The following is a 24660-nucleotide window of genomic DNA, read 5'->3' on the forward strand; positions in this document are numbered from 1 at the left end:
TGTCAGTTATTTCATTTGTTTATTGCAGTCGTCTGTTAGATGTGTAGACCACATACACCAGTTTTCTTATGGAGATGCTAGACTCAGATTACGCATCATTACATAACTATTATGGGTAGTATTACCCATAATAATTAATACTTGTAGAGCATGTACTCCTTCAGGCACTCTTCTAAGTGTTTTACACATATTCATTTAATCCTCACAACAACCCTTTGTAGTAGGTACTATTATTAACTCCATTTGACAGATGAGTAAAATGTTGAGTAACAAGTAGTAGAGCTCACTGTTTATCTGGATTTTAATACAGACCTTACGGTTTCTAAGTCTACTTTGTTAACTGTTAGGTATATTGCCACTCACGGTTAACTGGAAGGGGGTCTATTTAATTTAGATCCTTAACTTGCTCTGCTGTTTTGTTACCTGTGGAGCCAGATAAACTTACTATCCAAAATATTATTACTGGACATCGATTTTGTGTGTGTGTGTGTTTGCGCGCGCGTGTGTGTCCCCCCCATCGATGCTTCTTTATTTTTTAAATTTATTTTAAGATCAAGACAGAACGAGTGGGGAAGGGGGGAGAGGGAGAAGCAGACTCCCCGCTGAGCAGGGAGCCTTACCTGGGACTCATTCCCAGGACCCTGGGATTATGACCTGAGCCGAAGGCAGATGCTTTACCAACTGAGCCACGCAGGTGCCCTGTATCAATGCTTTTTTTTAAATTTATTTTTTTAAAGATTTTATTTATTTATTTGACAGCAAGAGAAGGAACATAAGCAGGGGGAGTGGGAGAGGAAGAAGCAGGCTCCCAGCGGAGCAGGGAGCCCGATGTAGGGCTCCATACCAGGGTCCTCGGATCACGCCCTGAGCTAAAGGCAGACGCTTAATGACTGAGCCACCCAGGCGCCCCTATATCAATGCTTTTTAGAAAGAAGTAGAGCACTTGAGCTTTGAGGCATGTTTTTTCCAAATGTCCTTGATCTCTCTGGACTCATGAGTGTGCTTTGGGTATTAGAAGTTGCTTAAATCAGATATCAGGCATATGGATTATATACCTGATGTTTGAGAGAAAAACAGTAAGGAATAGGGAGCTAGGTTTTAACATTTATGTTGAGTCTGCTCTGTGTGGTTGTGCCTAAGAGGCCTGATCAAGTGATTGCCTGGGTGTATAAATTGCTTTAGATTACCAATGTCTAATATACCTCATTAGAGGTATTACCAATGTCTAATATACCTCATTTGTGCAAACCTGTTATATAAGAATGATGGGTTTATATACATAACACAGGTGAGAGACTTTATGTGCCTACTTTCACAGTTGGATTCCTTTTAGTATTAAGATTTTTCTAACATTTGGGGTGCCTGGGTGGCTCAGTCGTTAAGCGTCTGCCTTCGGTTCAGGGCGTGATCCTGGCGTTCTGGGATCGAGCCCCACGTCAGGCTCCTGGGAGCCTGCTTCTTCCTCTCCCACTCCCCCTGCTTCTGTTCCCTCTCTCGCTGGCTGTCTCTCTCTCTGTCGAGTGAATAAATAAAATCTTAAAAAAAAAAAAAAGATTTTTCTAACATTTAATATGCAAATCCATTTAAACTATCTTTTAATAAACCAGTTCTTGTGGAGCTTATTTTGATGTCACAACATGGTTATTTTAAAGATAATATTTGAAGAAAGATAACTTTGATGTTTAATTCCAGTTATGTTAGTTCACTGCAGCTAGTAAGGGAAGATGGTTACTGTTTTGATGTTGACTTTCGGCCTATCTTGAAATATGTTTCCCCACTTGTACTCTTAAACTTTTTGCATGCAGTACTGAAAGTATGAAGTTTATTATATTCTTATAAACAGAAAATCTCTAAGGAGATCAAATGATTTATTTGAAGATTAAAGGACAAAATTTAACATGACTTTTATAAAGGATGGGAAAATGTTCTCAGTCTCAATCTCCTTTTGAAAATGAGGGTTGTTTTTTTTTTTTTTAAGATTTTATTTATTTATTTGACAGAGATAGAGACAGCCAGTGAGAGAGGGAACACAAGCAGGGGGAGTGGGAGAGGAAGAAGCAGGCTCATAGCGGAGGAGCCTGATGTGGGGCTCGATCCCATAACACTGGGATCACGCCCTGAGCCGAAGGCAGACGCTTAACCGCTGTGCCACCCACGTGCCCCGAAGATGAGGGTTTTTGTGCTTTTCATACAGATTTAATTCTTTGGATTTGATTATAGGGGCTCATGGGTCTTTTCTCAATTCTGAAATTCAGAGTGTTAAAACTGAAAATTATTTTTTTAAGTCACATCTCTCCATACACCTTTTTATTTTTTTAAAAATATTTTTGTTTATTTATTAGAATGAGCAGGGAGGAGAGGGAGAAGCTGAGGGAGAGGGAGAGCTGGGAGCCCAACGTAGGACTCCATTCCAGGACCCTGGGATCATGACCTGAGCTGAAGGCAGACGCTTAACCAACTGAGCCACCCAGGCTCCCAAAACTGAAAATTGTATTAAATTGATTTGTCAGCACACTGATCTGAACTGAGGTGGAGCAATTTACATCTTTATCCCACTTCATGTGAATATGAATGCATTTTGCTGCAGAAATCATATATGTTATTATATAGTACTGCTTTAGATTCCCGTGTTATGTAATATATTGTATATATTCTGTAACTACTTTTTAAAACTTAGAAAACTTCTTAGTCATGGTCGTCATCTGGCCCCAACAGTTTCGCTTAAAAATGAATATATATGGACCTTTATTACTTTTCATAAGCTGCCTTATTTCCATTGTTGGAAGAATATGCAGCATGAATCAGTAGTATGAGGAATAAAGTATATGTTGAATTAACTGTATTGATTACTAAGTACAGATTGGTAATAGTTACGCACAGCACTAATTGTTGATTTTGTGGCACAATACCACAGTGACTCCATAGGCATGGAAGCACAGTGGGAAAACAAACCAGGTATTGTCTATCCTGCTCTGTCTAGGATACATGTTTATGTATTTCAGTTATTCTTTGTGGTTTTTATTTTATTAAAGGAGACACTTTTATAAGGATGCAAAGTAAGAAGGAAACAGTTGATCTTTTTCTCATTTCTTTAGTCTCCTACAAAAGCTGTATATAATGCCAGACATTGGAACCATCCAGACTCAGAAGAGCTACCTGGGCCGCCAGTAGTAAAACCTCAGAGTGCCACAGTAAGTGAACTGTACTTCTTAATTTCATTTTTGTTTAAGCCATTAGTATCTTTATTCACAGTTTGAAAATCTTTGACTTTAACAGTTTATTTTGGTCTTCCTCACTAAAATTGAGAAGCTTCAGTTTAATTCATTGGATTGTAGACAGGATTATTGAAATTCTGGTGCTACTAGTTTATAGATAAAAGCCTTAAAAAATATTGGATCACTTTTTACTCCTGACCCACATCTTACAGAATTACTGTATTTAGTGTCTTAAGGGTAAATCATTTCATATTTGAAGTTTGTATTAGCTATTAAGAGCTATATTATAAATTATATCCTACATAGATCTTAGAGTAGCTTTGAGTGGTTAATTTGAAATTAATTTGAGTAATTAATTTCAGGGGAGAACTTTTTCCTGCATTCCAGTAATAGCTTTCAGTTCAAAACACATTTGAAAAAGATTCTTATCAAATTATTTTTTTTTTTTCAGAGTAACTGGGAGGACCATAGATTAATACTTCTCAGTTAATGGTAACACCTCAGTCATCTTGAGCTGTCAAGGAATGAATTGTTTATAACAAAAAAATTAGGGATAGAGATCTTTCTAAAAGATAATAATGTACAGTTACCTGTGTTCTTAAGTTGAATATATTAAATTCCATTTACCAGTATAAGATCATCATTGTGTGTATTAGTAATTATATACTAGGCTTTTATTATGGCTCTTTATTTATACCCTAAATTACAGATTCTTTACTTTAAAAGTTCTCTTGTCTATCTGTTGTAATTTTCTTGTCCTGTTCCTAGCTTTTTATCAGTGTGTGTGTGATTGTGATTATTTATTCCTTCTAACGGTCTTGGAGACAAATAAAACCGCGTGTGAAATGTGAGGTTAAAAAAGACCAGATGGAATTCCTGAGTGGTTCTTTTTGTGAGTCTTACCTAGTAGTGCGTAGAATTTTAAAGTAGCCTTTATGAGCTTTTCAGAGGCCTCTCCCCACCTTTTTTTTTTAAGCCAAATTTGCTAGGTAGATGAGCTGTTACTATTTTTATATATTTATTTACAACAATAATTTAATGCCTTTATTAATAGGTGAGGCTGTCTTCAAAGGAACCAAATCAAAAAGATGATGGAGTTTTTAAGGCTCCTGCACCACCACCCAAAGTGATAAAAACTGTGACAATACCTACTCAGCCCTACCAAGATATAGTTACTGCACTGAAATGCAGAAAAGAAGACAAAGAAGTAAGCAGCCATATACAGTTTTACTGCACATGGATAGATTTTTGTATGTAACATTTAGCCTTTTAATGTCTTGAACAGATATCCACGAACTTACCTTTCGTAGTACTACTGATGTTTTTAAAACTTCTCTTTTAGTTGCCATATAATGAACTCTTTTATATACTTCTAAGTGAAGTACAGCTAGCCCGTAGATTTAAATATGCTAGTTCATGGTTACAAAAGAAGTGGACTTATTTTTTCTTGGCAGTTGTATACTGTTGTTCAGCATGTGAAGCACTTCAATGATGTGGTGGAATTTGGTGAAAATCAAGAGTTCACTGATGACATTGAATACCTGTTAAGTGGCTTAAAGAGCACTCAGCCTCTAAACACACGTTGCCTTAGGTGAGATCTTACTTTTATATTTGATAAATATATGCATGCTCTATCTTACTAAAATTTTCCAGCCGAATAGAGCATTTTGTTACCATGATTTTATTATCATGAATATAGTTTATACCCAATGGAAATAAGTTAAAATGTGGTTGATTTTTTTTTTTTTAATGTGGTTGATTTCTTATAAGGGACTTGATTCTACATGGACAAAGGAGAGTTGGATGATTGTAGCCTATTAGCATAGTATAGGCTTCAGTTTACAGATGCTTAAAAGATGTTATGCTAACAAATCTTTTAAGTTCTTTTTCAGCCCCAAATTTCAGACAAGTGGTAAATAAGTTTGATTTAAGCGTGTTTTGATTTGGATCATCTTTTGCATACTATAGTGGATTGAATTATCTTAATTTGATTGAATTATCCAGTCAGTTGGAATATATCCAATCAAATATTATCTGTAGTCTTCATGTATCAGAAGCATTATGAAAGGTAGCTGAGACTTTCTGCTTTTAATCGTAGTAGTAGTAAGGAACTCACCAAAGACAATCATGTGTTATTTATATTTATACTAATCACTTAGTGTGCATCAACGGATTTTTAATAATTCAGTTTGCCCATGTGTTTTATATTGTGATCCATATGGGCAGTGGGTTGACACCCCCCACCCTTCCCCATTTGCTTGTTTTGATATTGTACAAACAAAAAACTAATGCACTAGCTATTTTCAGTCCCCCCTAACCTAGTCTATTTTCTCCTAGTGTTATTAGCTTGGCTACTAAATGTGCCATGCCCAGTTTTCGAATGCACCTGAGAGCACACGGAATGGTAGCAATGGTCTTTAAAACCTTGGATGATTCCCAGCACCATCAGGTATTCTTAAATTTCTGGGATTAGGAAGTATTATTTAAAAATTATAGTCTATTTGGGGGCTCCTGGGTGGCTCAGTTGGTTAAGTGCCTGACTCTTGATTTCGGCTTGGGTCATGATCTTAGGGTTGTGGGATCGAGACCTGTATGGGGGGGGGGGGGTTGCACTCAGCAGGGAGTCTGCTTGAGTTTCTCTACCCAGCCCCCCTTGCTGTTAATGTGCTTCCTCACTGTCTCTCAAATAAATAAATCTTTTTAAAAATTTGTGTATTTGGCTATTGAAAAATATCTTCATTGGATATTCATATAAATATTTCCTAATTATGGGTTGAGCTTTATTTGCTAAATATATAGAGCTTAATACTAGATGTTTTTGCTTAATACATTATTTAAGGTTATTTTCTCATGACACCTTTTTCTCTTAATATTATTGTCAGTTATACTATTAAAACATCAATTACCACACCTAACATACCATACCGTACTGGATATTTAATTCTGTGAGCATTGATTTCCTCTAATCATGAAATGCTGAAAAAAATCTTTTAGGGGCATCTGGGTGCTCAGTTGGTTAAGTAACTGACTCTTGTTATCAGCTCAGTTCTTGATTTCAGGGTTGTGAGTTCAAGCCCCGCATTGAGCTCCATGCTGGGCATGGAGCCTACTTTAAAAAAAACAAAATGAAACATTTTTTACTCTTTCATATTAATAGCATGAGAAAAATAGTTTGAAATTAAGATTTTTTAAAACATTTTGTTGGATGTTGAATCCAGTTCTAGCCCATTGTGAAAAGAAAGAAATTCTCATTTTCATTATGACTTGGACACTAATCTCTTAAAAATCAAATATCTGTAATAAAAGTCAGGTTTAACATTTTTGAAATTAGAAAAAAAAATCATTAACCATTATCAATAGTGGTATTTTCAGATGACTTTATTATATTTTTGTTCAAGGAAATTATGTTCCAAATGCAGATGAGGTGACACAGTCTAATACTGAATCATCTTTTTTTTTTTTTTTTTTTACTTATTTATTTGAGAGAGAGTATGAGTGGGGTGAGGGGCAGAGGGAGAAGCAGACTCCCCACTGATCAGGAAGCCTGATGTGGGGCTCGATCCCAAGACTCTGGGGTCATGACCCGAGCCAAAGGCAGATGCTGAATCAACTGAGCCACCCAGGCGCCCCTAGTACTGAATCTTCTGAAACTGAAAGCAGTGTACTTAACCCTTAGTGAGGATAATTCCATTGCCAGGTTGTATCAGCTACAGAACAATGAGGGGGAGGAGAAGAGACTTAATAATTAATTTGCTTTGTTATACAGTTATGAGAGGACCAAGGCAATAGTGTGTGCTCTTGGGGGCAGTGGATCTCCCAAGGCCTGTACTGTGACATTCTAATTTCCAAAAACAGTTTGCTTTGTAAGCATTTAGTCACCTAGTCTAAAATTTTTCTACGTTGGGGGATTCAGAGTTTAAATCTTTAGGGGCACCCGGGTAGTACAGTCAGTTAAGCATCCAACTCTTGGTTTTTGCTCTGCACTCAGCATGGAGCCTGCTTGAGATTCTTTCTCCCTCTCCCCTCCTCGTTCTCTCTCTCTTTCTCTAATAAATAAATCTTTAAAAAAAATCTTTAGATAGTTATTTATATTTCTGTGCATTGAAATAAGTGTAAGTAGAAAATATTCCAAATGTTGGAATATCCCAACATAGACCATTTTGTTATATAATGCTTACCTAAAATGCATCCCTCAGGACCCTGGATTTTAGTACTATAAGCAGAGTATGCTAACTATCTTACCTAAATGATTTTTAAAAAAGATTTTATTTATTTCTTAGATCATGAGCAGGGGGGGGAAAGGGTAGAGGGAGAAGCAGACTTCCCACTGAGCAGGGAGCCTGATGTGGGACTCCATCGCAGGACCCTGGGGTCATGACCTGAGCTGAAGGCAGACGCTTAACCAATTGAGCCACCCAGGCGCCCCTATCTAAATGATTTTGCAAGCACATTATATTAATGGTTCTTAAAAATTGATTCAATCAGACCTGATTGATTTATTTTAAAGAAATGAATCTAAATATGTTTGAGCATCCCAGCTTTATTTTTTTTTTTTTTAAGATTTTTTATTTATTTATTTGACAGAGAGAGACAGCCAGCGAGAGAGGGAACACAAGCAGGAGGAGTGGGAGAGGAAGAAGCAGGCTCATAGCGGAGAAGCCTGATGTGGGGCTCGATCCCAGAACACTGGGATCACGCCCTGAGCCGAAGGCAGACGCTTAACGACTGCGCCACCCAGGCGCCCCCCAGCTTTATATTTTTGACACAAACTCAGCTGTGTTTATTTTATAGAAAAAAATAGCTGTCTGATGCAGATTTTAAGACACATTTACATTATTGATTTAAAATTGAAATTCAGGGGCGCCTGGGTGGCTCAGTTAAGTGGCTGCCTTCGGCTCAGGGCGTGATCGCGGAGTCCTGGGATCGAGCCCCGCATTGGGCTCCCTGCTCTGCTGGGAGCCTAGTTCTTTCTCTCCCACTCCCCTTACTTGTGTTCCCTCTCTCGCTGGCTGTCTCTCTCTCTCTCTGTCAAATAAATAAAATCTTTATAAGAAATAAAATTGAAATTCACCTTTATCAACTACATCGTAAAGAATAAAATGAAGTATAGTGTAAAATACTATTTTATATATATGTGTGTGTATATGCATAGCTGGAAAAAATGTTCTTTAAACTCTTAGCACAGAATGTCTAAAGAAATATGTAATTCCACTCACATTCTTCTAGTCTGGGAGCATTGTTATGGGGAACCTCTCTAAAAGAAAATTTTAAGTAACAAAGCTTTATTTAACGCATAGTTTCCTAGAGTATTCGAAAGGGGGCAATTTTCACTGAATATAAAACATTTTCAAGGCTTCGAACATGTGAACAAATGTCAAAACAGTCTTATTAACTGAAATTGTCACCAATTGCTCACATTTTTATTTTTGTCTTTTGAAGAATCTGTCCCTTTGTACAGCTGCCCTCATGTACATACTGAGTAGAGATCGTCTGAACATGGATCTTGATAGAGCTAGCCTAGATCTAATGATTCGACTTCTAGAACTGGAACAAGATGCTTCTTCAGCTAAGCTACTGAATGAAAAAGACATGAACAAAATCAAAGAAAAAATTCGAAGGCTCTGTGAAACTGTACACAATAAGCATCTTGATCTAGAAAATATAACGGTGGGTTCCTTCCTTCCACTCTAAAATGAAAACTACTTTCAGAAAGTTTTACCTTAGTCACAACAGGTGTGTGGCTTTGGAGAAATCATTTAACCTCTTGGTCAACAATTCTAAGGTTCAGCTCTGAGCCTAATTCTATTCCCTGCCTGAAATTCCTAGACTAGTCCCATCTGTATTTAGATTTTTTGCCAGTAAATTTTCTGTTGCATTTTGTCTATCCTTTGTGTGTGTGTGTGATTTGTGTGTGTATTAACTATGTTTAGGCTGTTAGGAATTTGAATTCTCATTCTTTGTCAGTTTCAGGAATTCAGAGGATTTGCAAGGGCCATTTAAATGAGTATTCACTTACTCCAGAGTATCTCAAGGTGTCTGATTAACTCTTCAAGGACCCAGGACTCAGAAGGAAATTTCCTAGGCACCTGCCTTCCGTGGATCAATGGCCATCATAATATTGGGGTCATGGCCAGTAGTAACTCTTAGGTTCAGCACAACTCCTGAAGTAGATGATTGTGTTGCTTCTGGTTGATTCCAGTTTTCCTTTTCTCTGGCTTTCTTACTTAGAGAATCAGTAATATCCCCACAGGTTACTAGGCCAGTAGAAGATAATTGGCCTTGTCATTTTGAAAAAACACGATTATTTGTTTATACATAACCTGACTTTCAGATATTTCCAATATCAAAACTGTATAAACATTGTTTTTTTCTACTGCCTACTAAACTGAAGACTGCAGCATTTGCTTCAAAAATTACAGAATGCTTTATGCTGGCCAGCTATGACTTAGGGGTATTGCTCTGTTCAAGGTAGAATAGGATATTTGTGTAAAGTGGGGCTTGAGGGGAAAGCATGTTAACATTGAATGGCAAGATACAGAATTGAATGTATTCAGTAAAGTTGGAAAAATAGCTGCTATTCTCAGGTGGTGGATAAAGATCCCTGTACCTCGCCAGACGATTTGTATATTATATTTAAAATATATTTGTAATTTTTAACACTTGCAGAATATACAGATTTTTTAATCTTGTGAAAGAATAAATTTGAGGTAATTTTTATTTGCTGCATCATTGAATAAATGTACCTTTTTTGCAGGGGTTTTCCGTGTTCAACATTTATAGATTCTTTCCAGGCATTTACTATTAAATAACATGTTATACTTGTTCATTGAATTTTCTCCAGGGTATGTTAAATTTATTAGGATGGCAAATAACAGTATAATAACTTTCTTGTATTGTGTTAAGTAATTTACTTACATGATTAAAACCAGAACACAGTTGCTAATCTTAGGATGCCTCTTTTTCCTCCCCACTTCAGCTAGTCTTGAATATTATATTTGTTATAAATCTTACGATAGACATTATTTTGTACAGTGATTGTCCCTCCACACATTAGTTTTAGTTTTTTATTAATTACTTCCTTGAAATATATTACTATTCCTGATGTGTCATGAGAAGATAATTTAAAATATTATAGTGTTTTCATATGTAATTCATGTAACTGAGAGCTAACAATTGCTCATTGATACTCTGATTAGTGATTTGACTGCGCTTTAACTCTTTGAGGACTATTCCAGTTTTCATATAAAATGTTTGAATTGTAGGCTATTTTTAGTTGCTAGCTTATGAGTAGGCTTTTTGAATATAGCCTAAAACATCAGACAGTCTTTTTTATGCATGCTGATAAAAAACAAACTGAAGTTCCTTTTTAGCATACAAACTTAGATTTTTTGCTATATTAACATCAATTTACTATCTCCTTTCTTCTTGAACAAAGAAAGCCTCATAAGGCTTCATCTTTATTACTACTATGAGTCTTGAGCTAATATACCTGAAATGATCTTATTAAATTACTTTTTCAGGGACTTAGAGTAAGAATTGGGCAAAATGGAATCTTTCTGTAGTGATGATTTCTAGTTCTTTGTCACCTTGAACATCAACCTTTTTTTTTTTTTTTTTAAGGAATAGACTAAAATAGTCTAGATCTCTTCTAAATCTGTAATACTAAGATTTTTGCTGGTAAGCGCTGTTTTTTCCACTCCTCAGTATCTAATCTATCTTCAGTTCTAAATAGGCCAGGAGGACTTAATGTAAACTTGTATCTTTGAAAGGAAAGCAGCTTTGGAAAGAAAACCAGGTCGTATCAGCTTTGCTAATTTTGTTATGCTGTTGTTCCTTATTGCAACAGGAACCAGATTGTTCTTTGTTAGAGGGTGGTGGTATGTTTTTTAAAAGGAACCGTAGTAAGAAATAACAATGATAGGGGTGCCTGGGTAGCGCAGTCGTTAGGCGTCTGCCTTCGGCTCAGGGCGTGATCCCGGCGTTCTGGGATCGAGTCCCACATCGGGCTCCTCTGCTATGAGCCTGCTTCTTCCTCTCCCACTCCCCTGCTGTGTTCCCTCTCTCGCTGGCTGTCTCTCTGTCACATAAATAAATAAAATCTTAAAAAAAAAAAAACAATGATAATTAAAAGCAAATCAAGAGAAAAAAAAACTCTGGTTCAGTTGTAACTATGAACTTTACTGCTCTGTGCTTCCTCTAGTGGTGGTCCTCAATCATTACTACATATAATTCTGTCATGGTAGCCACATGATGTGTATCCAAGTTGCCAACCCTGCACATAAAGTTTAAGACTGGTGAATCTGAAACCCTAAAAGTAACAGGGTTTTTATTCAGAATAGATAAGAAAAGATACAGAATAATAAGAAAAAAACCAAGGAACTTTGCAAGGAAAATAAAGAATAAGTGACAGGGGACTTTTGGAGAAATACAGTTACCTTATAAATGTGAAAAAATGTACAAGTTTACTATAGTTAGAAAAATTCAGACCAAAGCAGTAAGATAACTTTTTTCTTTTTTTTACCCTTTGGCAAAAATGTAAAGTGATCTAGTGCTTTTAAGGATTCAGGGCCACTGACATACCTACACTTTGCTCCTGGAGTTAAGTGTTACAGCCTTTGTGGTAAATTAATCCAGTATAGTGATTTATAGTTTATATATATGCACTTTGATTCAACAGTCCTATCTTTGTGCTTGTATACCAAAGAAATAACAGTACCACCATTTATTTTATTGAATTGAAATGATATACTACTTTTAATAAGGGATTTTCTCTGTGAAAACAAGCCAGTAATTAAAAATGTTTCTTCAACTTAGACTATTCTGATAAAAATTAGTTCATTTTTACTTATAAAAGCACTTACTGTATTATAAAGAATCCTGTGGGCTGGTAGCATGCAGTGAATCTTTCTAAAAAAGTCTCTAGAAGTGTTCCCTCAGAATTATTGCTAAGAGTCAATATTCACTAATGATGCCTCTCATTTTTAGACTGGGCATTTAGCTATGGAGACCTTGCTGTCCCTTACTTCTAAACGAGCAGGAGACTGGTTTAAAGAAGAACTCCGGCTTTTGGGTGGTCTGGATCATATTGTAGATAAAGGTATGACATAAACATGTATAATATTTTTATGTGTTATTTTTAACCTGGAGAAAATATTTTATGTACATCTTGAAGAAATTGCATCAATTTAAAAAGATCTATTTTTTAGGAGCATCTTGAAAATATTGAACTTTTAAAGGAAAGGCCATTTGCACTTTGATATTGGAATTATGAAAATAATTACAATAAGAGGCTCATACATTTCTACATCGCAGAGTTTTATAAAACTTTGAGTAAATAATGTTCACAGAGCCTCCAGCATACTCATGTGTGTACAAATGGCTTTTAATGTTAGTTCAGGGGATAAATACTGAGGTGATGAGACCCGCTAATTTTATATCCATTTTGTTTCTCCTAGTGAAAGAATGTGTGGATCATTTAAGTAGAGATGAAGACGAAGAGAAACTGGTAGCCTCATTGTGGGGAGCAGAGAGATGTTTACGAGTTTTAGAAAGTGTAAGTATAAGTATGGACAGCTATGTTGGGAAAGTTAATTATGGCTGTGTATGGGAGACTGTCAGATATTTTATATTAAATATCCCCAAAGTTTTACTTTTGTTAATCCAAACTGAAATTGTTATGCATTCTTTGAGCAGCCAATGTTAATGAACAAGTCAAATAACCAGTTTAGTTTAAGAATATGCATATTGTCACTTTTTGGGAAACTTGCATGTCAAGTTTGTTTTTATTTCAGAATGTTACTGTTCTTTCCTTAACGTGGAATTCCTAAATATATTAACTTGTTTGTGGAAAATGATAGTTAAGAGCTGTCAGGTTTTTTTTTTTTAATTAATAAGGATTTCCTCGATTTAGCTAATTGGGTCACATGGTTTGTAATCGCAGATTATAATAATATTTGGCTTAGAAGAATGATACTCTTGAACTGTGTATGCCCTAAGTATGTTTGTTCTTTGGCTTTTATGAATGATTTAACCTAGTTCAGTGTAGGTTACAATTTATGCGGCCAGTGTGTTTCAGAATGTAGTATTGACCAGATTGGATTAGTGAAGTACTTTCTGAAACCTCTTTGGGAAAACAATCTAGTGTGAATTAAAAGTTCCTGAAATAGACAAAATTAAAATTGTTCTTTCTAGCTTTTAGAGTGCTTCAGGTGCATTAAACAGATCGCATTTTTTTATTCTAAATGAATCCACTTCGGACTTTATTAGTTTGTAAGTAAGAGACTGCTCTTTTCTGACATTCAGAGTGGGTAATTCATAACAGTGAATGTGTAGTGCAGAATATGTTACTTATGAGCAAGCAATTATAACAGTGTTTTAATTTTGTAATGAAGGAACAGCTCTGGAATTTTAAATCTGGAACACGTTGGTTATTCCCTTAGATGACAGCCGATTCTTCCATATCTTTGTCTTTAACAGTATAAGGGATATATGTTGTATGTGAATGAATGAAAGCTATGGATTGCCACAATTATTTCAAATTTTTTCCCTTTTAGGTAACAGTGCATAATCCAGAGAATCAAAGCTACTTGATAGCTTATAAAGATTCACAACTCATTGTCTCTTCAGCTAAGTAAGTTTTCTTAAATATCATGCTATTTATTGGGGCGCCAGGGTGGTGCAGTTGGTTAAGCATCCAACTCTTGGTTTTGGCTTAGGGTCATGAGATAAAGCCCCATTGTTGGGCTCCCCACTCAGCAGGAAGTCTACTTGAGATTTTCTCTCTTCCTCTGCCCCTCCTGCTGTGTGCTTTCTCTCTTGCTCTCTTTCTAAAATAAATGAACCTTTAAAAAAAATACATGCTATTTATCTAAAGCATTTGAGTTGACTGTAAAGGAAATATGATTGCATCTTCTTCCTTCATAAGATACTTCTGTCAAGGCCCATGAACCAGAAGTAGTACAGTATAGTACAAAAGTTTTAGGAGTACACACTCTGGAGCAGAATGACTAAATGTGGATCCCAGCTTCATGACTTCAGCCCTGTCACTTTGGGCTAGTCATTCACTTGCTACAAGTTCTTCAGAAGGGGGTAATAATTGCATTTACCTACCTGAGGTTGTTTTCATAATAAAAAGAGTTTATATATATATGTTACTATGTGTTAAATTATATACAACATTTTCAAAAATATCTTTGTTAAATATTACGTTTATATGTAAAATACATATTTTAAAATATTTTAAATGATGTTTATGTCTCATATATATTGTGTATAATATCTGTTAAAGTGTTAATGTATATGTAAAGACCTAAACAATTCTTAGCATGTGGTAAAAACTAAGTATTACTCCTTATTTTTATTGTAAATGACCTTTTCTAACCCTCTTCTGTCCTTCATACCTATTTTTCCAGATCTCCATGCAGCTCCCATTTCACTCTCTCTGCCCAACTTGCATGACATCAGGCTAATGCCATCACCTTAGTTCGTGTAAAATTCCCAGTTCTGTCTCCAGCCTTGGTTCGAGTTTAGTACAACAGGTTCTTTCTGGTATTTCCATCCTGATTCTTGATATTTCTGCCCTAGTTCTCTGGCCTCCAGCCTGTCCAACACAATACCACAGGGGCTCAACTTTTTAAAAATAACCCCAAACGCCACATCTCTGATTCCTTATTGTCTTTGAATGTGTGTCCAAAGTCCTTGGAATAATCAAAAGACCCACTGTAGCCTGACTCAAGTTCATCTGTTTTTTAAAATCTCTTATTTTGGTACATTTCAAACATAGACAAAAATAGACAAAATAGTATGATAAATCCTGATGCACATGCCATTCAGCTTGAATAATCATCACCCATGGCCAGTCTTGTTTCCATCTGTAACCCTCTTCATAACCCTTCTATATTATTTTGTAGCAAATTACAGATTTTGTGTAATTTAATCCATTAAATGACTTGAGTATATATAATATCTTAAAAGAGGACTCTTTAAAAGATGTAATGACAATACTATTTTCCTACCCTATAAATTATTGATTGCTTAATATTATCATACGTCCAGTCAGTATTCAGTTTTCCGATAGTCTCAAATTTCTGGTAGTGTTTAGTTTCCAATAGATTCGTAGGTTTCCCCTCTCCTTTTTTGCCTTATATTTGTAAATTTTCTATCATACTTAGTGCCCTTACGGCATGTATTCTAGTTGTTTGTTACCAAAGTTTTATCCTCCCTTACCAAAGAGTATTCTTGCAAGTTAAATCTATTTACTTCTTTAAAAATGTCTCTTATATACTTCATGACCCCTGACAAGTATCTTCCAAAAGGAGGTATTTAATATGATAGTTTTCATGTCTTTCATTGTGAATAGGAATTTTCTGTCAGACTTTTTAGAAGTGGTAGTAGAGGTCAGAATTGGATGTTTGTGAAATACCACTCCTCTGGCTTTTTGAACATTTCAGTGGGACTCTGATAAATGCAGAGATAGCATATGAAAGATTAAAATGATACACCCCTGCTGTTCTCCCCTCATTTACCAACCCAAACCGTGATTTAGTTCAATACTGCTGAAGGCAGTTAACAATAACAGCGTGATACTTCTGGCTAACATCTTCAAACATTTAAACAACAAATTATTTTAGATTAGACATGAGGAACACCTTCCTACCCATATGGTATGTTTTAAGGAGAGGCTAGAGAGGGATTAGATTTAGTGCTTTAAGGGTTTTGTATGGTGCATAAAGGACATGAGGAATCAACTGTGAGTCAGTTTACTTCGTCTCTCATAGACTTTTTTAAATTAATGGACCTGGTGATTTAAAGAGAGGCTTCAGAAATACTAGACTCACGTAAGGATTACGTTTCCTTGTTATTTTGGATAGCATCTTGAGAATCCTTGGGATGCAGCTGATACCCTTATAGGGCTGCCAGGAGACATGTCAGTTAAATGACCTCATGTTAAAAAATACGATTTGCTCTGATGTTTACGAAGTATTTAATACCATCTATACAAGTTTATTTATTATGAATTATTAACAAATACTCTTCTGTACCTGCTAAGAGCTTGCATCCTAAATGAAAAACATCTGAATGAAATTCAGAAATGTCCAGTGTTAGCTCTTAGAGGTTTTACCTTGTTTGGGGAGGGCTTGTGGTAGGTCTGTTGTGTTGGAGAGATTGGTAAAATGGGGACAGCTTTAAGTAGTACAGATGTAAACTGCTGCATTGAGTTTATAATTTTAACTTTGCTTAGAAAAATTTAAATCGAGTTTTCTCAAAATAAAATTTAGCACTTAGTGTGGTATTAGACACGCTTGGTATATGATTAAATAGTTAATACATTATAACTTCTGGAGTAGAAAGAGAAATTAGTTTGGCAGCATTTATGACAGATTCAAAATACAAGTAAGTAGAAATTCTTAGTGTAACTGATTTTGTTTAGCATAATAGTCTACGTTTTGTTTTCTCTTAAGAGCATTACAACATTGTGAAGGATTGATTCAGCAGTATAACCGTGCTGAGAACAGTATATGCTTACCTGACAGTAAGCCTCTGCCTCACCAGAATGTAACCAACCATGTGGGCAAAGCAGTAGAAGACTGCATGAGGGCCATCATTGGGGTGTTGCTCAATTTAACGAATGATAATGGTAAGTAGTATTTTTTTATATGTATTGTCACTGAAAGCTTGTATATTACATGTAAAAACAAGTCATTCCCCTTGTTTCTAGATGTAGTGATTTTTTTTAATTGCCATCATGTAATTCACTTACGTATAGATACAACTACTTTTAGGGGTAGTATTTTTAGGACCAGCCTCATAGCTTGGTTTGGATATAATACAGTCAAAAATATATTTCAATAAAGAAATAGCTATATGTTTCTAACTTTTAATGTCAGTGTTAATGAATATTGGTTATTAGTGTCATATAGAGGAATCAGTCAATTTTCACGTTGTTAACATTCCTTATTTCAGAGTGGGGCAGCACCAAAACAGGAGAACAGGATGGCTTGATTGGCACAGCAATGAACTGTGTGCTTCAGGTTCCAAAGTACCTACCTCAGGAGCAGAGATTTGATATTCGAGTGCTGGTGAGTTGGGGTGACTGTTTCAGAAAGGAGTATTTGATCTATTGAGATAATACAAACTTCATCTTAATTTTGGGTTTGAGAACCAACCATTTGATATATTGTGTATTTCACTGGGTTCCTTGTGAACATACCTTGTAATACAAAAGAGAGCTCTTAAGGGTTCTGTGCGAAAATTAAAAGTATAAGAACTAAAAGCAATTTTTAAAAAGCAGTGAAATCATTGGGAAGCCCATCATCTTACATACTGGTTTTTAACCATTTAGTGGGTGGTAGAACACTGATTAGGGTTCTAGCTGCCTACAAAAGTTATGTATATTGTGGTGATGTGCTTTTAATTCTCACCTGTGGTAATATGCATGTTTTCATTTTTGTAGGGCTTAGGTCTACTGATAAATCTAGTGGAGTATAGTGCTCGGAATCGGCACTGTCTTGTCAACATGGAAACATCGTGTTCTTTTGATTCTTCCCTCTGTAGTGGAGAAGGAGATGATAGTTTAAGGATAGCTGGACAGATTCATGCTGTTCAGGCTTTAGTGCAGGTAAGGAACAACTTCAAAACAAGTGAACACCTTCAGTTTGTTGCATTGTCCAACTTCTTCATCAGTTGCACCCCCCTCCTCCTCTCTGTGTGTTTGTATGTATGTGTCTTCTGTCTGTCTCTCTCTCTCAACCTTACTAGTTTACTGAGAGGTGCACTGGGTTGGAATTTATACCCTTCCTTACTTTACTCCACTGACAGTTCACTCCTTAGGCATTATTAGTGAAAAGCAGAAACAAGGCGTATTTGTTGATGAATCAGAAAATTATTAATAACAAATTAGAAATCACATCCCAGCCCCAATCCCATCCAGTTCAAGTCCTTCAAGCATTTACTTCTGGTCTGATCTGTGTCTAGTACTTTGTGTTCCTAAATATTGGGCCATACCTTTCCCCTTTTGGGGGGTGAGGGAATACTTTTCAGAGTATGTCTGTGGAGTAATTTCCTGGCTTAAGAATTGTGCCAGGGAGTGCCTGGGTGGCTCAGTCAGTTAATCATCTGCCTTTGGCTCAGGTCACGATCCTGGAGTCCTGGGATTGACCCCAGCATTGGGCTCCCTGCTCAGTGGGGAGCCTGCTTCTCCCTCTCCCTCCCTGCCACCACCTCATGCTGTCTCTCAAATACATGAATAAAATCTTAAAAAAAAAGGGGCGCCTGGGTGGTACAGCAGTTAAGCGTCTGCCTTCGGCTCAGGGCGTGGTCCCGGCGTTCTGGGATCGAGCCCCACATCAGGCTCTTCCGCTATGAGCCTGCTTCTTCCTCTCCCACTCCCCCTGCTTGTGTTCCCTCTCTCGCTGGCTGTCTCTATCTCTGTCGAATAAATAAATAAAATCTTAAAAAAAAAAAAAAAAGAATTGTATCAGAATATGTATAGTTAAAATTTGATGTCTCGGATGTTATAAGAAACTGATAAATTATTGGACACTAACAAAAAAAATTAAAAAATAAAAATTGAGGGACGCCTGGGTGGCTCAGTTGGTTTAGCGTCTGCCTTCAGCTAAGATCATGACTCCAGGGTCTTGGGATCCAGTCCCACATCGGGCTCCTTGCTCAGCAGGAGCCTGCTTCTCCCTCTGCCTGCCATACCCGCTGCTTGTGCACTCTCTCTCTGACAAATAGATAAAATAAAAATCTTTAAAAGAATTTGATCTCTCTGTGGGGTGCCTGGCTGGCTCAGTTGGAGGAGCGTGAGGCTCTTGATCTCAGAGTTAGGACCTCGAGCCCCGCATTGAGTGTAGAGATTAAATAAACTTTTAAAAAATGAAGTAAAAATAAAAATCAGTGTCCCTAATTCACCTGATCCCAGCTACTAAACATAGTCCCTCTCCTCAGTTTACACTTTTCCCAAAAAACTGCATGTGAATTTTTGTTTCTTGATAGTGGTGGGCATTGCAGTTTTTAACTTTTTTCCCCCCAGTCTAATAGGTTCCTAACTACCTTTGTTATTTCTTTCCTTAAATGACAATTTGTACATGTTCAGAATTGGTAATGATTTGTCCATTTCATTGTTTTTGAGACCTTTGCTACCCTGTTAATCCTTTTGGCCTTTTTGAAACTAGTAATACTTGAAAGAAGGTAGTCCACAACAACTTGATCTTTTCCTGAGTTATAACTAGGACCCCATCATTCTCTTCTCAAATATTTTTATCTCAGGAGTTCTTTTACACTCTTAGAAATTATTGGGGACTCCGGAGAATTTTTGTTTATGTATGTTCGATCTATTGATATTTATTGAATCTGAAATCAAAACTGCGAAAATTATAAAACAAAGACACTTCTTCCATTAGCCATCAGAGCATAACATAACCACAGGTAGATCTTGGAAAACACCGTGCACTCATGAGAGAATGAAAGAAGAAGTCAGTATTATTATGAATATGATTTTGACCTCAGAGATTCTCTAGAGGGGTCTTGGGATCCCCTAATTTTTAAGAAATTTTAATATGACTTTTATATAAAGCTCAAATTTTATTTTCCTAAGGGTATTAAAGTTTATATACCACTCTTCTCTATACTCAGCAAATTTTTGAGATCTATTTGGCATTTGATTTTCAGGTAGTTGTTTTTAGTATCTTGGAGTTCTTCCCAAATCATATCAGTAAATACTTCCCATACATTCAGCTCTGCACCAACACAAGGAAAATAAAGTACATGAAAGCAAGGGATTCAGTGGTTCCTTTGTGATTTAGTTCTCACAGTGTACTTCCATTGTTAATAATATTAATTGAGGTTCAGTTCTGAGTCCTCTTGAGACCTTTTGCTTATTTTTACTAGTTCTTGTTTATCTCTATTTTTTTAATATCTGTCTATCTGAGTGAGCAAGCCAGCAGGGTGGGTGGCGGGGAGGGGCAGAGGGAGAGAGAGAATTTTTTTTTAAATTTTATTTACTTGTCAGAGAGAGAGAGAGAGTGCGCGCGCGCGCGCACACACACACACACACACACACACACACACACACACACACACACAAAAGCATGGGAAGCAGCAGGCAGAGGGAGAAGCAGGCTCCCTGCTGAGCAAAGAGGTTTATGTGGGATTCGATCCCAGGACCTTGGGATCATGACCCGAGCCGAAGGCAGATGCTTAACCGACTGAGCCACCCAGGCATCCCGGAGAGAGAGAGAGTCTTAAGCAGGCTCCACACCCAGTGCAGAGCCTGACACAGGGCTCGATTTCATTACCCTGAGATCATGACCTGACCCGAAATCAAGAGTTAGACACTTAACCGACTGTTTCTCTCTTTAAATTCTTCTTAAAGAGGCCGTGTTGCTTTTCCCCAATATCACGTAGTTTTATTTGGTGTCCTTTGTTAATTTATTCAGTCTGTTCAGGCTTTAAAAAAATTTTTTTACATCAAGTTTGTGTATTTTGCTTGAAATAGCCTGTCATATCCAGTTCAAGGGCGAGTGTTGAGATTTGCATCCCTGCAAACAGAATGCCTGTATCATTAGTTGATATATTTAGTTTACCTGATTGAATCCCAGCAGCATCTATACTTTCCTTTTTGCCTTCAGTTGGATGTAGAGTAAAAGCTTTTGTTGTTACCCCTTTAACCAGACAGCATGCTTCTTAGGGTTAGTGAATTTAAAAGCAAACATACCGTATATTTGGGTACATACATGTTGCTTGGTGTTCTTTTAATGATTCAAAATTATTAAAAAATAATTTTTATCAGCTATTCCTTGAGCGAGAACGAGCAGCCCAGTTGGCAGAAAGTAAAACAGATGAATTGATCAAAGATGCTCCCACCACTCAGCATGATAAGAGTGGAGAGTGGCAAGAGACAAGTGGAGAAATACAGTGGGTATCAACTGAAAAGGCCGATGGTGCAGAAGAGAAACATAAGAAGGAGGAGGAGGATGAAGAACTTGACCTCAATAAAGGTACCTTTATTTTAAGTAGTGTATTCAAATTGGATATGTTTTCTCCCTCTGAAACATTTTTAATTCATGTGTTGTCATAATCTTGCAGTTATTTTATGGCCTCTCTAGTTCAGTGCAGACAAGCTGTAGTATTTCAGTGCTCATAGGAGTCCTTTGCCGGCTTCCTAGCAGTGAGGAAGGCATACATGCAGTGCAGGAAAGGTCTGCCTTCCTTTCTGCTCTGGCCTTTCTTTACTCACCTGAAAAGACAGTGGTTGAGCAATCAGACTCCTAAAGGTTTTTACGGTTTTGAAATTTTGAGATTCTTTTATGAGCCTCACTTTATAAATTGAGATTTATTATCATAAATTAGAGTAATAGTTCTCACATGGTATGTCGTAGCTTGCAAGCACAGTAAGGAATACACTGACGGAGACATTACGTTTATTATCTGTTGTCAGCAGCTGGTATTGGATTTATTGTTTATGCAGGTACTGCGGGATAGCCATTTATCACTCAAGTTACGAAATTAAATAATATGTTTAGCCTCACCAAGCTAGGAAGCAAGTCCCAGCAAATGTCTTTCTCTGAGTCTAGCGTCTTTCTCTTATGCCCACTGTTCCACTAATGCCGTTAGTTCTAGTATCATAAGGAATTGCTGTTCCATTTTCTCACTAAGTATTCATGTTTCCTTTGGCATAATATTTCGGGTTGCTTAGCAGTCTTTTTTAATAACTGGGGTAAGTGTTAGCTTTTGAGGACTGCTGTAGCAAAGTACTGTAGACGGAGTGGCTTAAACAACAGACATGGATTTCCTCACAGTTCTGGAGGATCAGTGTGTCAGGTTGGTCTCACGCTTGTCTATCCGAGCTTAGATTGTAGATGGCCATCTTTTGCCTATCTTTTTAGATAGTCTTCCCTCTGTGTATATCTTTGTTCTAATCTCCTGTTATGAGGATGGCAGGCAGATTAGGACCCACCCCAGTGACCTCATTTAAACTACCTCTTTAATTAAACACCCTATCCAAGTGTCGTCATACCTTGTGGTACTGGGGGTTGGGAGCTCAACATATGCAGGGGATGGGGCCATAGTTCAGCCCATAACAAGGTGAAATTTACCCTTTTAAAGTGAACAGTTGAGTAGTTTTCAGTTCATTCACAAGGTTGTGCAACCATCACCACTGTGTAATTTCAGAACATTTTTATCACCCCCAAAAGAAACCCCATACCCATTTAGCAGCCATTACTCCCTGTTCTCCCCTCCGCAGCCAGTGGCAACCACTAATTCTGTCTCTGAATTTGCCTGTTCTGGACATTTCCTATAAATGGAATAATATGTGCCCTTTGTGACTGGCTTCTTTCATTCACCCTAATGTTTTCAAGGTTCATTCATGTTGTAACATGTTATTAGTACTTAATACCTTTTTATAGCCAAATAGTCCATTGTAGATGTGTACCTCACTTTATCTAGTCATCGGTTGATGGATGTTCGGGTTGTGTCCACCTGTGGCTCTTACGAATGATGCTGCTGTGACATAACATTAATGTACAAGTTTTTTTGTGAACATACATTTTCACTTCTCTTGGGTGAAATTAACTCAGTGTTGAATAGTTTAAGGAACTACCATACTCTTTCCCAAAATGACTGCTTCATTTTACATTCCTGCTGGCCGTATATAAGGGTTCTGGTTTTTCCAAATCCTTACAAATAGTTGTCTTTTTTATTTTAGCCATCCTAGTGGCTGTGAAGGTATATGTCACTTGATTTGCAGTTCCCCATTGAATAAATGGTGTCAAGCATGTTTTCACGTGCTTATTGCTCATTTACATATCTCCCTTGCCTCTTCACTTTCTTGATGGTGTCTTTTGAAAGACAAAAGTTTTAAGTTTTGATGTTCAGTTTATCTAATTTTTGTCACTTCTTGGTTTTGGTGTGGTATCTAAGAAGCCATTTCCTAACCTGAGGTCATAAAGATTTAGTCCTTTATTTTTGTCTAAGAGTTCTATGGTTTTTGTGGGGCGCCTGGGTGGCACAGCGGTTAAGCGTCTGCCTTCGGCTCAGGGCGTGATCCCGGCGTTATGGGATCGAGTCCCACATCAGGCTCCTCCGCTATGAGCCTGCTTCTTCCTCTCCCACTCCCCCTGCTTGTGTTCCCTCCCTCGCTGACTGTCTCTATTTCTGTCGAATAAATAAATAAAATCTTTAAAAAAAAATAATTCTATGGTTTTTGTGCTTATATGAAGGTCCCTCTACCATTTGCGTAATTTTTTGTTAATTTGTGTGGCTATCCCATTTTCCTAGCACCATCTATCAATGTTTAAGGAGTTCTGTAGAAAAGATAACTAACAGAATTGTTGGTGTTCTGGGTGAGGTTGTTTTTTTGTTGTTTTTTGTTTGGTTTTGGTGATACACTGTTACAGTTTTTTGTTCACATATTCTCAGCCCTTCAGCACGCTGGCAAACACATGGAGGATTGCATTGTGGCCTCATACACAGCGCTCCTTCTTGGGTGTCTCTGCCAGGAGAGTCCGGTAAGTAAGAGTTCAGTATTGTTTTATGTGTCTTAAAAAGATTCCATTGTGACAACTTTGTACCATTACCTAATTAACTTACGTGTTACTTTATTTTCCTCATGTTAAAACTTGCAAATATTTGGCGAACTTTTTATAATTATTTTTTTCATTTGGTGAACTTTTAAAGGTACATTCCAAAATAGGAGTAATTGGATTTAATGAGAAAGTTCTTGACTAATGGATGAATCGATTTACATGGCTTTGGTTGGAGTAAAAGCATAATATAAAACCAGTGCTCAGGGGTGCCTGGGTGGCGCAGTCGTTAAGCGTCTGCCTTCGGCTCAGGGCGTGATCCTAACGTTCTGGGATCGAGCCCCACATAAGGCTCCTCTGCTGGGAGCCTGCTTCTTCCTCTCCCATTCCCCCTGCTTGTGTTCCCTCTCTCGCTGGCTGTCTCTCTCTGTCAAATAAATAAATAAAATCTTAAAAAAAAAAAAAAATAAAACCAGTGCTCAGCTGGCTTAAGATGGTAAAGTGTAGTGTTAGTGATACTATCAAGGACTCAGAAAATTTGTCTTTAAACCCTACTATCCTCTGCATGTTGTCTTTTTCTTTTGTCCTCTTGTCTGTTTCTTTTTAGGAGCAAAGCTTTTTTTTCCCCCAGGATCCCTTCATACCCACTGCACCAAGTAGACTTCCCGTTATCTTGGCCAGCATTAGCTCACATGGCTTTTGTTTGAACCACTTACTGGCAAGGAAAATGGGATTACTATGTGAGATTTAGATTACGATGATTTAACTAGAGGTATTAGTGTCCAGTTGGTGGGGCTGAGTCAGCATGGAAGCAGACAGTTCTGGCTATTGGGACAGTCACTGGGAGGACTTTTTAAGGAAAGGAAAGGTCTAGTGCAAGAGCCAAATTTTAAAATGAAAAGGAAGTTCTTTTCCTTAGG

At 37.1% G+C, this 24660-nt stretch overlaps 1 protein-coding gene across 2 annotated transcripts in view; it reads left to right on the top strand.

The window, feature by feature from the left end:
- The window catches only part of WAPL (WAPL cohesin release factor), a 78424-nt gene that overhangs the window by 47852 nt on the left and 5912 nt on the right, over window positions 1-24660 (top strand). For both annotated transcript variants that reach the window (XM_057308449.1, XM_057308450.1), the window contains exons 5-17: window positions 3096-3191; window positions 4270-4422; window positions 4670-4806; window positions 5553-5664; window positions 8655-8882; window positions 12201-12312; window positions 12671-12768; window positions 13769-13845; window positions 16676-16851; window positions 17178-17293; window positions 17668-17832; window positions 21007-21214; window positions 23637-23725. In XM_057308449.1, coding sequence (XP_057164432.1) covers window positions 3096-3191; window positions 4270-4422; window positions 4670-4806; window positions 5553-5664; window positions 8655-8882; window positions 12201-12312; window positions 12671-12768; window positions 13769-13845; window positions 16676-16851; window positions 17178-17293; window positions 17668-17832; window positions 21007-21214; window positions 23637-23725 — 1767 coding nt within the window. The remainder of the gene's footprint in view (window positions 1-3095; window positions 3192-4269; window positions 4423-4669; window positions 4807-5552; window positions 5665-8654; window positions 8883-12200; window positions 12313-12670; window positions 12769-13768; window positions 13846-16675; window positions 16852-17177; window positions 17294-17667; window positions 17833-21006; window positions 21215-23636; window positions 23726-24660) is intronic.

Source organism: Ursus arctos, unplaced genomic scaffold (assembly GCF_023065955.2).
Source record: "Ursus arctos isolate Adak ecotype North America unplaced genomic scaffold, UrsArc2.0 scaffold_7, whole genome shotgun sequence".
Taxonomy (NCBI): Eukaryota; Metazoa; Chordata; class Mammalia; order Carnivora; family Ursidae; genus Ursus; species Ursus arctos.